A 13561-nucleotide genomic window follows, 5' to 3' on the forward strand; every position below is an offset into this window, starting at 1 on the left:
CATGAGCCTGGCACAAAGCTCACATCATGTGCTTAGTTAAAGCTTTGTTTGAATAACAGGGAGCCTTAGGGGTTCCACTTCTCCCAGCCATCATTGGCAGCAGGGTGTTGACTCACCCAGTACTCCTGACCTGAGGTTTATAGGCAGTGAGACTCCTGGGGAGCCTAAAACAAGATCTGCCTTGAGCACATCCCTTTGGAGACAGTCTCATGTTCAAATCCCACCCTCTGCCTTTCTCCATTAGCTTGTTTCTCTCCTCTGTTACTGCTGCCTTTCACCTCCACACCCTTCTGTCCCCACATCCCCAGGCTGTCCGGACAACATTCCATGTTGGGCTCGAGAGCCCTGTATGCTCCGCTCAGCAAAAAGTCAGTGAAGCAGTACCAGGCAGGGACATAAATCAGGAGATAAGGGCGGGCAGGGTTCCAGGAGGCATTAGAGCTTGTCCAAGGTCACCTGACAGCCCTGAGCAGGATCCAGCACTGAAGTCCCTACCACAGCTCTGTGACTGCTCAGTCACACAGCTCTGTCCCCACGGAGAGTGAGAACAGCATCCTCTCCAGCACCAGGCACGCATGAGTCAGGGCACTGTCAGCAGAGCGGAATGTTCCAGTCTCATTCACACCTAGGAACCTTTCTCATCCCAGTTTCCCAAGTGTGTCTTTTACACGTCTTTCCCCTAATCGCTTACGGAAGGAAACTTAACACAACTAAGATATCAGATAGCTGTCTGCACACTGCACGTGTTGTATCTGTGCCTTATATAATAAAAGGATTAGAGGCTTTGTCATCCTCCTGTAAGAACTGATCCTTTTGGAGGTGACATTGTTCTCATTAAGAATATATCCTGGGGGGCCAGAAAAGTGTCTCAACAGGTAAAGACACTTGCCAAAAGTCTGATGGTTTGAGTTCAGTCTGTAAGCCCTCGTGGTAGAGAGAGAACCAATTACTTGTCCTCAAACCACTACATGTGTGCTGTGCCACATGCATATTTACCTATACACCACACACACACACACACACACACACACACACACACATACACACACACACTAAAACATAAAGAACACATACATACTGTAGGCACTGGCTGATGGCTCAGCTGGTAAAGTGTTTGCTATGCAAGTTTGAGGGCCCAAGTTCAATCCCTAAACCTGCCTAAGAAAAGCTGGGCATGGCTGGACAAGATGGCGCATGCCTTTAATCTCAACCCTGGGAAGGCAAAAGTAAGCAGATCCCCAGGCCTGCTGGCCAGTCAGCCTAGCCTCATGGGCAAGCTCCAGGCCAAAGAGAGACCCTGTTTCCAAGAAACAAGGTGGATGGCGCCTAAAGAATGATAGCAGAGACTGACCTTTGCTCTCCACTTGCACACAGAAGTACACGGGTGTGGTGCCCCCCAACAAATGCACACAGTGCCTTTTGTAGTAGGGGTAGCAGAGCGAGTTTTGTGGTGCTGGATATAAACCATGACCTTCGGATGCCAAGCAAGCTCTCTACCATGAGCAACATCTCCAGCTCCTTAGTAAAGTTTCAGATGGACACCCTACCCTGTACTTATTCTCATCTCTCTCCTGCACTTAGTCTCTTATTTGCTTTGGTAACAAATAGTGACTTTTCCTTCTTAAAAATAAAAAAAAATCCTTATGGATAACTACCATTCCCACTGTTCCCATTCTCAATCCGTCTCCAGACTTCCACGGGAGCCACAGGTCACAGAGAAGGCCTGCAGGAGAGAGGATGGGATAGATCCTGATGACCCACAGCTGCTGGTTCTGATATGTGCACACAGTAGGGCTTCGTCTTAGGGATGGACAGAGCTGTGTCTGCATTGCAGCTGCCTGTCTAGGAGGGTTCTGGCAAATCATTAGCCGTTCCAAACCACTACGAAAAACAGAACCCACTAGCCACCGTCTGAGGTGGTTACGACTGTTAATTGTTGAGTCCTAGGCAACTAATAGAGTTGGCAGCTCAGCCAAGTCTGAAGGGCCAACAGTTCCTACCCTCTCCTGCTCTGGGAGAGAGAGAGAGAGAGAGAGAGAGAGAGAGAGAGAGAGAGAGAGAGAGAGAGAGAGAGAGAGAGAGAGAGAGCTGTTGCTGTGTCCTAGCTGCTGCTGTTTGTGGCCCTTTGACTGAAGTTGGTCTGACCGACTCTATTACCCCCTGCACCAGCTACTTGGGGTAGGTCACCCAGACACCCACAGTAGCACTGTCTTATCTTTGATCTCCAACTGCCCCGGGGGCTGTCTGTTCTCTCTATTAAGGCCAGATGGAGTAGATTCTTCTCTCTTAGAAGGTCTACCATTTCACTCCACAGAGAACGATGCAGCAGTAGAAGCCAGGAGCCTGGGAAAGAGTTGATGCTTCGCCTTTGTCCGTTGCTGGATACCTGGATCCTACTGGGGGTGGGATGGGAGGGTATGGGATGGATTAAAGCACTGATATATGCTTGCGTGTGTTCTATGCAAAGTAAGTGCCCACCATCTCTCTCTCTCTCTCTCTCTCTCTCTCTCTCTCTCTCTCTCTCTCTCTCTCTGTGTGTGTGTGTGTGTGTGTATGCACCCCATGCACATTGATGTGTGTGTGAATTCATGTGTGTGTACCACACTACACATTTGAAGGTCAGAGGACAAGGCTGTTTTCTACCTCATCTGAGACGGGGTCTTTTGTTGTTTTTCTGCTGCATACGCCATGTTAGTCCACAAGCTTCAGGAAATTCTCTTGGCTCTGCCTCCAATCTCCCTGTACGGGCTGTTGGGATTGTAGCTGGTCTCTCTAAGCATCTGACTTTTATCTATCTATCTATCTATCTATCTATCTATCTATCTATCTATCTATCTAAATTGTTACATGGCGTCTGGGATTCACTGAGGCACCACTGAACCATCTCCCCAGGTAATCTTTTTTTTTTTTTTTTTTGAGATAAGTTCTCACTGGAGACAACCCTGACTGTCCAAGAACTCATTATGTAGGCCAGGCTGGCCTTGAACTCATAGAGATCCACCTGCCTCTGCTTCCTGAGTGCTGGGGTTAAAGGCATGTACCACTACTAGAGGCTCTCCCGCTCCTTCTGGCTATTCCTGTGACCACTCTTCCTGCCATGATATATGTCTTTAACATGTTTAAAGGTTAGTAGTAACATGTTTAAAAACAAGCTATAAGAAGGGCTTGAGTTCCACTATTTAAAGAACGAAGCGCACATACTCTTCCCTTTCCCCTAAGCTGGCTTTGTGTTTTACAACCTACTTGTTTATTACTGGTCTCTCCTTGCTGAAATACATGGGGGTGAAGGCAAAGAACGATGCCTCCAACGTGCGTTTGCTCTGCATGTTTTTGGCAGCGTTCTGCATGTGCTTGCCCGTGGGCATGTCAGTTATCTCGTGCGCAAAGCTCTCACCAAAACACCAGCCAAATGCACTTCATTCTTTTCTTTGTACGACTGAAAGTCTATCTGGAAATGGTGCAGTGAGCTTATGCACCACAGTGCAACCTTGTCCCTATCACTAGAACAATATTAATTGTCCCTAAAGGATGATCTGACTGATTTTAACCGGAGCAATCGTTTGGCTTTTGTTATTTTATGAGACTATGGTGCTGCTCACAGCTCTAAGGAGACAGATTCAGTTAAAAAAGCAAAAGAAAACAAAATAAAACAAGCCCAATTATATAACCCAGGAAAACCTTGATTGCTAATTAAGATATCGAAGAGTTGACTCTCACAAAGTATCTTGGTGAGCACAGCTTATAACTTGTTTAGCAGTGATTTCTTATTATTAAAAACAGACTTGTTTTGTAAAAAAGAGTCACATTTTTTTTCTCCAGGTGGTATGAAACAATGCTATTTGTAGTGTTTCCAGTTTTTTGGAAAAAAATAAACTTTTTGTAAAAATCTTATCAAGATAAAGGCCTTAATAATATTATATAATCCCTGTTAGCTATAACTTCCGGATGGTACTTCACACCAGAGAGGGAAACACAGAAGAGGCAAACCTTACAAATTACTGTTGGTTGCTAGACAATTACCTCCCACAATCACATCTGTTTACAAAGAAACAACTATAAACTTAGGAAGTACAAAGCACCGGGCCTTACAATATTGCAAAATGCAGTCTGGAAAAAATCTACACAAGGAATGGCCTTACAATATTGCAAAATGCAGTCTGGAAAAGATCTACACAAGGAATGGCCTTACAATATTGCAAAATGCAGTCTGGAAAAGATCTACAGGAATTCTCAATTTTGTTACAACATGAAATCCCAGGGACTATCCCCTCAAAAGGCACCCAGAATCACATAAATGGTATTTTGTTTTATCAGCTATACTGTGTAGGATAGCACTTGATCTGGGAATATTTTCATCCCCGGATGTAATATTCACAGTCATGAGATTTACAGGGCACAAGCAATACAGAAACACGCAATGACACACAACACTCAATGCAGACATGCATGATGTAGGTGAAGCTAGATGTTTTTGGCAGTTCTCTCTCAGGAAGGTCATGTTTCCCACAAAGGGTTCCTTTCCTAGCTTCATTTTGATATTAAAGTGTCTAATCTTCTAAGAGTTGGTTAAAATAGTGGATTATTGCTGGTTCGTTTTGTGGTTGTTTTTAGGTCTTGACTGGGCTGAGGGTGTGGCTCAGGGTATAGATAAGCACTTGCCTAGTTTTGGAGTTTCCTAGCTTGGAGTTCAAGGCTAGCTTGGTCTACAGCATAAGACTGTTTCAAACATGGAAGAAGAAAACACAGTGAGGTCTGGTGGAGCAAGACTATGCTCCAAGTATTTAACAGGACTCCCCGAGAAATCCTGACAACTCTACCTCAATTGATAACGAGAGAAAAAAATGTGTTTCGAAATGTCATGGGCCATGAGTTAAAAGTCTTCAAATGACAACTTTTTCATAAAATATAATTTTCGTGGGCTGGGCAGTGGTGGCGGGTGCATGCCTTTAATCCCAGCACTCAAGAGGCAGAGGCCCGCAGATTTCTGAGGCTACACAGAGAAACCCTGTTTCAAACAAAACAAAACAAAAAAACAAAGCCACCGCCTCCTCCTCGTCCTCGTCCTCCTCGTCCTCGTCCTCGTCCACGTCCTCCTCCTCCTCGTTCTCCTCCTCCTCGTCCTCTTCCTCCTCCTCCTCTTCCTCTTCCTCCTCCTCCTCTTCCTCCTCCTCCTCCTCTTCCTCCTCCTCCTCTTCCTCCTCCTCCTCCTCCTCTTCCTCTTCCTCCTCCTCCTCTTCTTCCTCCTCCTCTTCCTCCTCCTCCTCCTCTTCCTCCTCTTCTCCCTCCACCCCCACCCCTTCTTCACTAGCTATCCTTTTCGGAAGAAGAACAGATACTTTAGCATGATGTTCAAAGTCCCACTTCCTGCCTAGGCCGCTGTTCTTTGGCCTCTGTGCCGGGCTGTCTGGGCCAGCCCTCATCGCTCACCTGTGGCCACTGAGGAGCCTTTGCCCTTTGCTTTGAGGTCTCATTTCCAGTGTTTCTCTTCATCTGGGATCATGAAGTCTCGGCTTCTCATGGTGCATCCAGTAACCCTTTCTAGGAGCTCACCTAGTTGCAGGGGCCCGGTATGACACCTGAAGTTCCCACCCACATTAGTATCCCTTTCCCCTAGAGCCACATAGCTACACCTCAGGTTCCAGCTCAGCCCACCTGAAACCTAGCTGCTTCATTTCTTCCCTTGTCACTCTCAAACTTCAAAATCCACTTCTAGCACGCTTTCTTTAATCGACAGCACCAGAAGAGCTCTTGCCAGACACTGGGACACAAAGTCAGTGACACAGGCTCTGCCCATTAGGATCTCAGTATACCAGAAGTGAGAACGGGGGACATTTACTCCACGTACTTTCCAAGAGTTGAGCTTGTGAAACAATTTGCACAACACTTGGTAAGGTACAGTTAGGCTCAGTAAGAATTACTGGATCGGGCTGGAGAGATGGCTCAGCGGTTAAGAGCACCGACTGCTCTTGCAGAGGTCCTGAGTTCAATTCCCAGCAACCACATGGTGGCTCACAACCATCTGTAGTGGGATCTGATGCCCTCTTCTGGTGTGTCTGAAGACAGCTACAGTGTACATACATACTATATATGTGTATACATACATATATTTTTCAATGAAAATATGACTTCATTTAACAAACCCTCAATTCACTGAGTTATCAAATATGCACCAAGTGCATACTGGACATTAGGAATATCATGATTTTGAAGAGTAAGAGCTGAAGAGACATAAAATCAGTAATGTCATACTCCTTCCTTAGACTGGAGAAGAAACATTGAACACCTGATTTAGCGGGTAGGGACGTCCTGCTTTCGCATCCTCTGTGGTGTCCATCGCCCACCTCACATTGTTATTATTTTGGTAGGTGAACACACAGTTGCTACAGAGCACTGCGGGGTAAGAGGTCAGTTTGGGGGATTTGATTCTCACTCAATTAGTATTGACTTGTAACACCTCCTTTTCCTTAAGAGTTTATTTTATTAACCCTAAAAAACAATTCAATAAGAATATTTATCGGGAGTCTAGCAGGTGCCACAGAGTGTGCTAGGAAGACACAGAGACAGGGAAGCAAGACCCCCAACTTAGAGAAACTTGGGGAGCTACACTTGGAAGCACAGTGATGATAAGATGTGCTGAGATATCTGTACGCATGGTGAGAGGTCGGAGAGGACATTCTCAGAGCCAAAGAGAGAGCAGCCACTATGCTCCTAGGGACACATTTTAAAATTTTACTTTTGTTTTTATTATGGTGGATGCAACACACAGGTGTTACTGTGCACCATGGAGGTCAGAGGACAGCTTGAGGGGAACCAATTCTTTCCTATTGTAGGTCCAAGGGATCAAACAGGTTTTCAGCTTGGTGGTGAACACATCTATACATTGAGCCATCTTTCTAGCCCCTATTATTATTGTTATTATTATTATTATTATTATTATGTAAATCAACTCATTGAAGACTGGGAATGTGCCTTGGTAAGAGAAGGCTTTGTCAATTTAATAAAGGCTCTGGGTTCAATTCTTAACACCACAAAGTAGTAATAATATCAATAACAATAATGATGATGATAAATAAAATAAAGAGTAACTCAGCTATCACCTTCTACTGAGAAAGCTGGTGTTCAGTGGCTCACAAGAGCAGACGGCAAGCATTGGCTGTGTGGAGGTGAGTAGGCAGAGGAGCCCAGCTGTGGATGGGCACAGACACTTGAGTTCCCCCCTTCTGAGAGGATCACCCACTCAGGCACTTGGCCAGTCTTCTCAGAACAGACAACAGCCTGCAAGTTATGAACAAATCAAAACCCAAGAGAGAAACTTTCTTGCTAGCAGTCTGTGGTCATTCACCCAGGGTCGCTGCTTCCTGCCCATGGTCCTCATCTAGACAGAACCCCATGCATTTGATCCATGAGAAAGGATTTCTAGAGAGGCCTGGAGAGAAGGGAGATGCAAGAAAGAGTCCAGCCTGCTGTTTTAACGGCTTTCCACTGATGATGGGACCGCCCTTCCCTAACTATGTAGCAGGCAGGATAGAACACAGAGACCATACTTTCTGAAGCATAGCTCATCTCCCGGGAGCCATGGTCTGCCTCATCCTACAGGAGCAGCTGCATCGTCTCTTTGAGAAGAAGCCTCTTTCCGAAGGGAAAGCACGTTTATCTTGTAATGAATACCCCAACACTAAGTTCTAGGATGAACTAACACACGTTGACAACGCCATGGCTTTGCCTCTGTGCTGGGATGCTGGCTTTCAGACAGGACATTGTGAAGCCCCCGTAACAAAAGCCAATGACTTTCTCCCAATGAGAAAGCAGGTATTGGGGCAAGAGTTCCATTGGTAAACTTGTCATGTAAGTCCAAGGACCTAAGCTTAGATCCCAACACCCACATAGATGCTGCCTGAGGACAGCTGTCCACCTGCAGTTCCAGCGCTAGACCCTGGAGAAGATTGACTGGCAGTCCTTAAGCTCTGGGTTCCAGTGAGACACTGTTTTAATATATAAGATGGGAAATGGTTGAGGAAGACGGCCAGTGTTAACCTTTGGCTTCCAAATGCCCATGTCTTACATATGCAAAGCACATGCTCATACACGAACACATATGCAGGCACACACATACACACCCGAACACACATATTCAGATGCATATATAGCCCCGCAAAAGGACAATGGGTTAAAAATATGAAATGAAAATAGTCTAGAAGCTCAAAACTCAAAACCTCTAGCAAGGCTGAGTTGTATTAAATTCTGCTTCTCAGGGGCCTGTGAAAAGACTGTCTGCAGTTGAAACGATGAGAGCCCCACACCTCTCCCCTCCACCTTGCTCACTCTTACATAATCCATTCTCTGTGCACAGACTCCGATTTGTGCCACTGAAGACAAAGGCTGTGGGGGAAGAGGGCAGAGCCACAGCCCATAGCATCCATCTAACACAGAAAAAGCGAATCAGCTACCTTGAGCATGCGGATTTCTCGAAGGGCGATTTTCTTTATGACAGGGTCATCTTCGGTTTCCAGAAACCTCTTGATGGCCACGATCTGACCCGTGTCTCTGTTTCTGCACTTGAACACTACCCCATAGGAACCTTCTCCAATCTTTCCAATTTTTTCGTATTTTTCCATTACAGAGGAGCACGTCTTCTTGAGAACGGATTTTCATATAGTTTTTAAAGGTCGCTTATGAAATACGAGAACCGATCGCTCTCGAGCCTCATCAACTAAATGCTGTCGGCTGGGATCTAGAGGAAACAAGGGCCCGAGTTAAAGAATAAGGACCAGCCAGGTGTGGACTCCACCCCCGCCTAGCAATGACATCGCGGTTGAGGTTGGGAGCCTACAGGTGGCTGCCATGGGTGACCCAATTTTAGTTGTCTGTTTCATCCCCTCGAGCTAAAGATGTAGCCAGCATCCAAAAACGAGCCGAGCTGTAAGATAATCTATCGTTTTAACGTTATGGTTCATACGATCTAAGACACTTGAGCTGGCTGGAGCACGGCGGAGGCAAAGGGCTTCCCCGGTTCTAATTTCGGGTCTCATTTCCCTCTGGAAGAGGACACCGGCTGGGCAACTAGGCCCGCGTGGACTGCGGGGACTGCGGGGACCTCCCACCCTGACTCCGGTGCCTCTCGGCCCAGCTCGAGCACCGCAGCCTGCAGCTCCGCTAGGTCGCCGCTGCGATCCCCATGGGAACGGCGCCGGCTGGGCGGGGCCGCCCTCCGCCCTGCTGCCCCCACAGCCAACCTGGCAGGGTCCCTGACCCTGCGCTGATGGTCCGCAGGGTTTAGCTCATGGGAGTCACAGCGTGGAGCGTCTGCGGGATAGCGCCTGCACCCAGGCTGTCCTGGCAGAGTGCTCCAGCTAGGGTGGCCAGGTCCGTACCTTACAACGCTCACTCCTTGGTGTCCCTTCCTTGCTTGTGAACTCCGGAGGGCAGCAATTGCGTGGGTCCTACTCCGCGGTGCAGCTTCAAAAAATGAATGAGAGAGAGGCAATAGAGAGAGGTGGGATGGCCTTCCCTCTCATGTAGTGGGGTCTTGGCGCCGTGCAGAGCCTGCCTGGATTGCCTTGACTCTTTCCCCAATCACTTCCTTATTGATCCTGTTTCAGCACAGTGACCGTGGCAGTTGATGGGTGCGGAAAATCTTGAAATAAAGGACCGCACAGACAGCCTCTACATTTTGTCAGCCCTTTCATCCCTTATGCTGGGCGCCGAGGTGCTTGTGTGCTGGCGGCAGGACTTCAGCAGAGAAAATGCACAAGGCGAAACCTGGTCAGCCCGGGCCAAGGAGCATGCGATGCAAATGTACACAGAGCTCAAGAGGAAGCTGGGGCTGGGCACACAGGGCGTGGCGGCTGCCTGGCAAAGGGTAGAGGTATAAAGAAGTGCAGACTAGCGGTGGTCTGGGACCCTCCCCAGAAACCGTGTGCAAACGCGAATGCCTATTCTTTTTGAATTTTGTCTTCTCGATAGCTTTGCCTTTCCCACTATAACGTATAAATGGAAACACACAGTGATCAGCCTTCAAGAATCAGATTCTCACTTCACAGAATGCATCTGAGATCCGCACACATCTTGCATTTATCAGCAGTGTCTTCCTTTTTATTGCCCGGTAGTGTTCTGTTGTATGAACGTACTGGTATTTGTTTATTCAATCCTGGTTGAAGAATGTTTGAATTGTTTCCAGTTTGGGGTGATTATACACGAAGTCACTAGAGACGCCGTGCATGGTCCTTTCTATAAAGATGTGTCATCATTTTTCTTGGGGAAATATTTAGCAGAAGAACTCTGGGTTCCACATCGAGTTTATCTTTTCCCTTTTCCCTTCCCACTTGTGATGTCCCCAGTGCTTGGCATTCTTGCTGTCCTTTGACTTTAGCCATTAAAATAGATGGTTATTGGCTTTAATGGTTTTAATATAAATTTGACTCGTACCTGCCCTATAGATGTGTTCTTGCTTCAGGATTCTAAGAGTTTTAGAAGTTCTTTGGCGGGGTTGGGGATTTAGCTCAGTGGTAGAGCCCTTGCTAGGCCCTGGGTTCGGTCCCCAGCTCCGGAAAAAACAAAAAAGTTCTTTGACACCAACACTTCTTCCCTGGTGGGTCTCAGTTCTCACCTGGGACATGGCAAAAGGCCAAAACAAAACAAAATAAAAAGTCCAGTTGATTGAATTAAGTACAAGATGGTGAAATTATTATGAATTTCCATACCGAGGATGGAGTGCAAGACCCTGTGCTTGTCAGGTAGGTGCCCCCAGTAGGAGACAGGATTGCTGTAACTGTCCCTAATACTGACAATGTTCTCCTTCACCTTTTAAAAGAGTTGTTTATAAGGACCACCAAATAGGGGCGTTTTAACTTTTCTTAATCAGTTTCTCTTTTCACTGGGTAGATTCTCCAGTGTGATGGCAGGACCACACTCCTTGCATTGTTGCGAAAGCCAGCTTATACTAGTAAGCACATTGCTGCCTGATATTCATTCACTTAAGCTTGCTGGAGGCAGCATCTACGAGGACCCTTGATGTCCTGCCTCGCGACAGCTATGCCCCTATAGGCCTCCTTACGCTTTTCCCACTCTGTCCCTTATTTACATGAGAAAATTTTAACTCATATAGAGGTATACATGAGTTATATATAGTTATACATATGCATATAGGTATGTAAAGTAGGCTTACGAGTTAAACATTTTCTAAAATTGAATCATGAAAAAATATTTTAAAGCAATTCTTTGGGAGTCAGGTAGGGTGACACATTCTTGTAAACTCAACACTTGGAAGCTAAAGGCGGGAGGACCAGGAGTTTAAAGCCATATTCCCAGACGGTGTAGGCAGTTCAACATAGCCTAGTCTATGTGGGATCCTGTCTCAAAAAAACCCCATCCTCTATATGTGACACCTCTCTCTCTGTCTCTCTGTCTCTCTGTCTCTCTGTCTCTCTGTCTCTCTGTCTCTCTGTCTCTCTCTCTCTCCCTCACCAATTCTTTGGTGTCTATATAACTTTATCCCTTATTAAAAACGAAATGAATATGCCCATTTATCTTCCCATAAAGAACATTCGATGTTGCAAGAGTATCTTTGTTTTTCAGAGTTGATCAATTACTTGATTTTACCATACTCTCACCAAAACAGTATAACTATGCTATCTAGAACAGCAGTAGTATATTTAGGGCTGTTTCAAAAAATTCGTGGAAAATTTGTTCCAAATCCCGAGCCAAAATTCATTTCATGGATATATTTTTTTTAAAGAGACTCGGGTCAGTAATTCAAACAGCAATTTTGGGAAAGCAAATGCTCTAGCAGTGTGTGAGGAGACAGTATTTAGTGCACGCTGAAAAACTATAGCAATGTCTTAACGCATTCGTTTTCCCCCAGTTAAATCATGACGTGCGTACAGAAACAGCGCTGTGCTTACAACACGCGAAAGTCTTATATCCGACAGGCGTTTCTGGTGGTGTTGGTTCCTGCTGAGCTGAACAAAGTTTCTTACTAGCAAGGCAGTGCAAGCTGCATTCAGAGCAAACAAAGGCTGCAATGAAATTACATGATCCATCCCAGGCGAGCACTCCCAGAAAGCCCTAGGATTTGTTACTTGATTTCTAATGAACCTTTCATGTTTGGACATCTTTCACTATTTCCAAGCTTTTTTTTTTTTTTTTTCTTGGCAGTCCCATTCAATTCCACAATCCGCCATTTGAGAAAGCAGGTCTGAGAGTGTATATCTATCTAGTGACTTATTTTTAAGGACCCAAACATGCAAAGTGATGGAATGCTGCTTAGGAGATTATGACTCTGCCTCGGGTCCCCTCCTCACTGTTCTGAGGAAAGCTTCGAGTACTCCACAGAAGGGAACTGACAGGCCAACAGGCAGAGAAAAACAGGAAAGTAAGTCCTGGCAGCATCCCTGTGAGTGAGATGGGAAGGTGGTCTCCATACTCCACTGACAAATTCAGTTCAACCTGTGAAAAAGAGGACGGGAGGATACACTTGAGCCAAACCTGGATAGCTAGCCTGAGAGACAAATGTTGTTTGCTATGCTCTGCGGGATTTGTTGTGCAGAAATAGAACTAATTACCCTTTTATAATGTTGATAAGTTCTCTTTAATTCCTGTTTCCTTAGATAACAAGAATTGATTTCCTTTTGTTTTAAAATCATGAACAAGTGCTGACCTTATTAAATTCTTTTCTTTGATTTCTTTTTCCACTTTCATGGGTGCACAGTGAGTGTATGCACCTTTGCATGTGTGCAGGTATAGATGTGTGTGAATACACGTAGAGACCTGAAGTCAGGAATCATTTTCCATGACTCTTTGATCTTATTCTTTGAAGCAGGATCTCTCGATCAGCTCACCCACGTGGCCGGTCTCACCAGCCAGCTTGCTCTGTGGAGCTCCAGCTGTAAGTTTTAAGGCTGGAATTACAGGCAGCGTTCATGCGCTTATAGGGGATCCCAACACAGGTCCCCAGGCTTCATGACAAGCACCGCAACCACCAAACCCTCTCCCACCCCATCCTTACCTATTGAGATGATCGTATGATTTTTCTTTAGTAAGTCTGTTGGCACAGTGAATGCCACTGACTTGTAAAACACTGAACCAACCTTTCACTCATCGGATAGACCCTTACGTTCTGTCATAATGACACCCCGCTGGGTTAGATCAGCAATATTTAATTTTGCTGATATACTTTTCACAAGATTTATTATTTTTATTTTATGTGTTAGTGTTTTACCTGTTTTATGGTCTATGCACCACAGGTATGCTTGGCCCTCAAGGAAGTCTGAGGAGGGTGTTGGAGCCCCTGGAACTGGAGATAGACTGTGCGCATCAGGTAAGGGCTGGAAATGAACTTCTCTGCAAGAGCAGAAATTGCCTTTGGTGGCTGAGCCGACTCTACCTCAAGAATGTTGTTAGACATTCTTGTTTTTCGAGATGCGTTGATCTGTGGTTTTGTAATTTATTTATTTGTTTATTTTTGTCTAGTGAAGCTGATTCACAAACGATTTGGAAAACTTTTCTTGTTCCTGTTTATTTAAAAGATATTTACATTTGGTTGATATTCCGAGTTCCTTTAATG

The 13561-nt window shown here is 45.7% G+C and overlaps 1 protein-coding gene across 2 annotated transcripts in view; it reads right to left on the reverse strand.

Moving 5' to 3' along the window:
* Cdkl1 (cyclin dependent kinase like 1) overlaps positions 1-10056 on the reverse strand; it is a 46383-nt gene extending 36327 nt beyond the window's left edge. Inside the window, exons 1-2 of one of the 2 annotated variants that reach the window (XM_087553220.1) lie at positions 9372-10056; positions 8448-8731 (exon numbers count right to left, since the gene is read on the reverse strand). In XM_087553220.1, the coding sequence (XP_087409346.1) occupies positions 8448-8615 (168 nt within the window). In that variant the 5' untranslated portion in view covers positions 8616-8731; positions 9372-10056. 2 annotated transcript variants of the gene reach the window in all.
* Positions 10057-13561: the final 3505 nt, after the last annotated feature.

The sequence above is a fragment of the Rattus norvegicus genome, chromosome 6, assembly GCF_021556685.1.
Source record: "Rattus norvegicus strain SHRSP/BbbUtx chromosome 6, alternate assembly SHRSP_T2T, whole genome shotgun sequence".
In the NCBI taxonomy this organism is placed as follows: domain Eukaryota; kingdom Metazoa; phylum Chordata; class Mammalia; order Rodentia; family Muridae; genus Rattus; species Rattus norvegicus.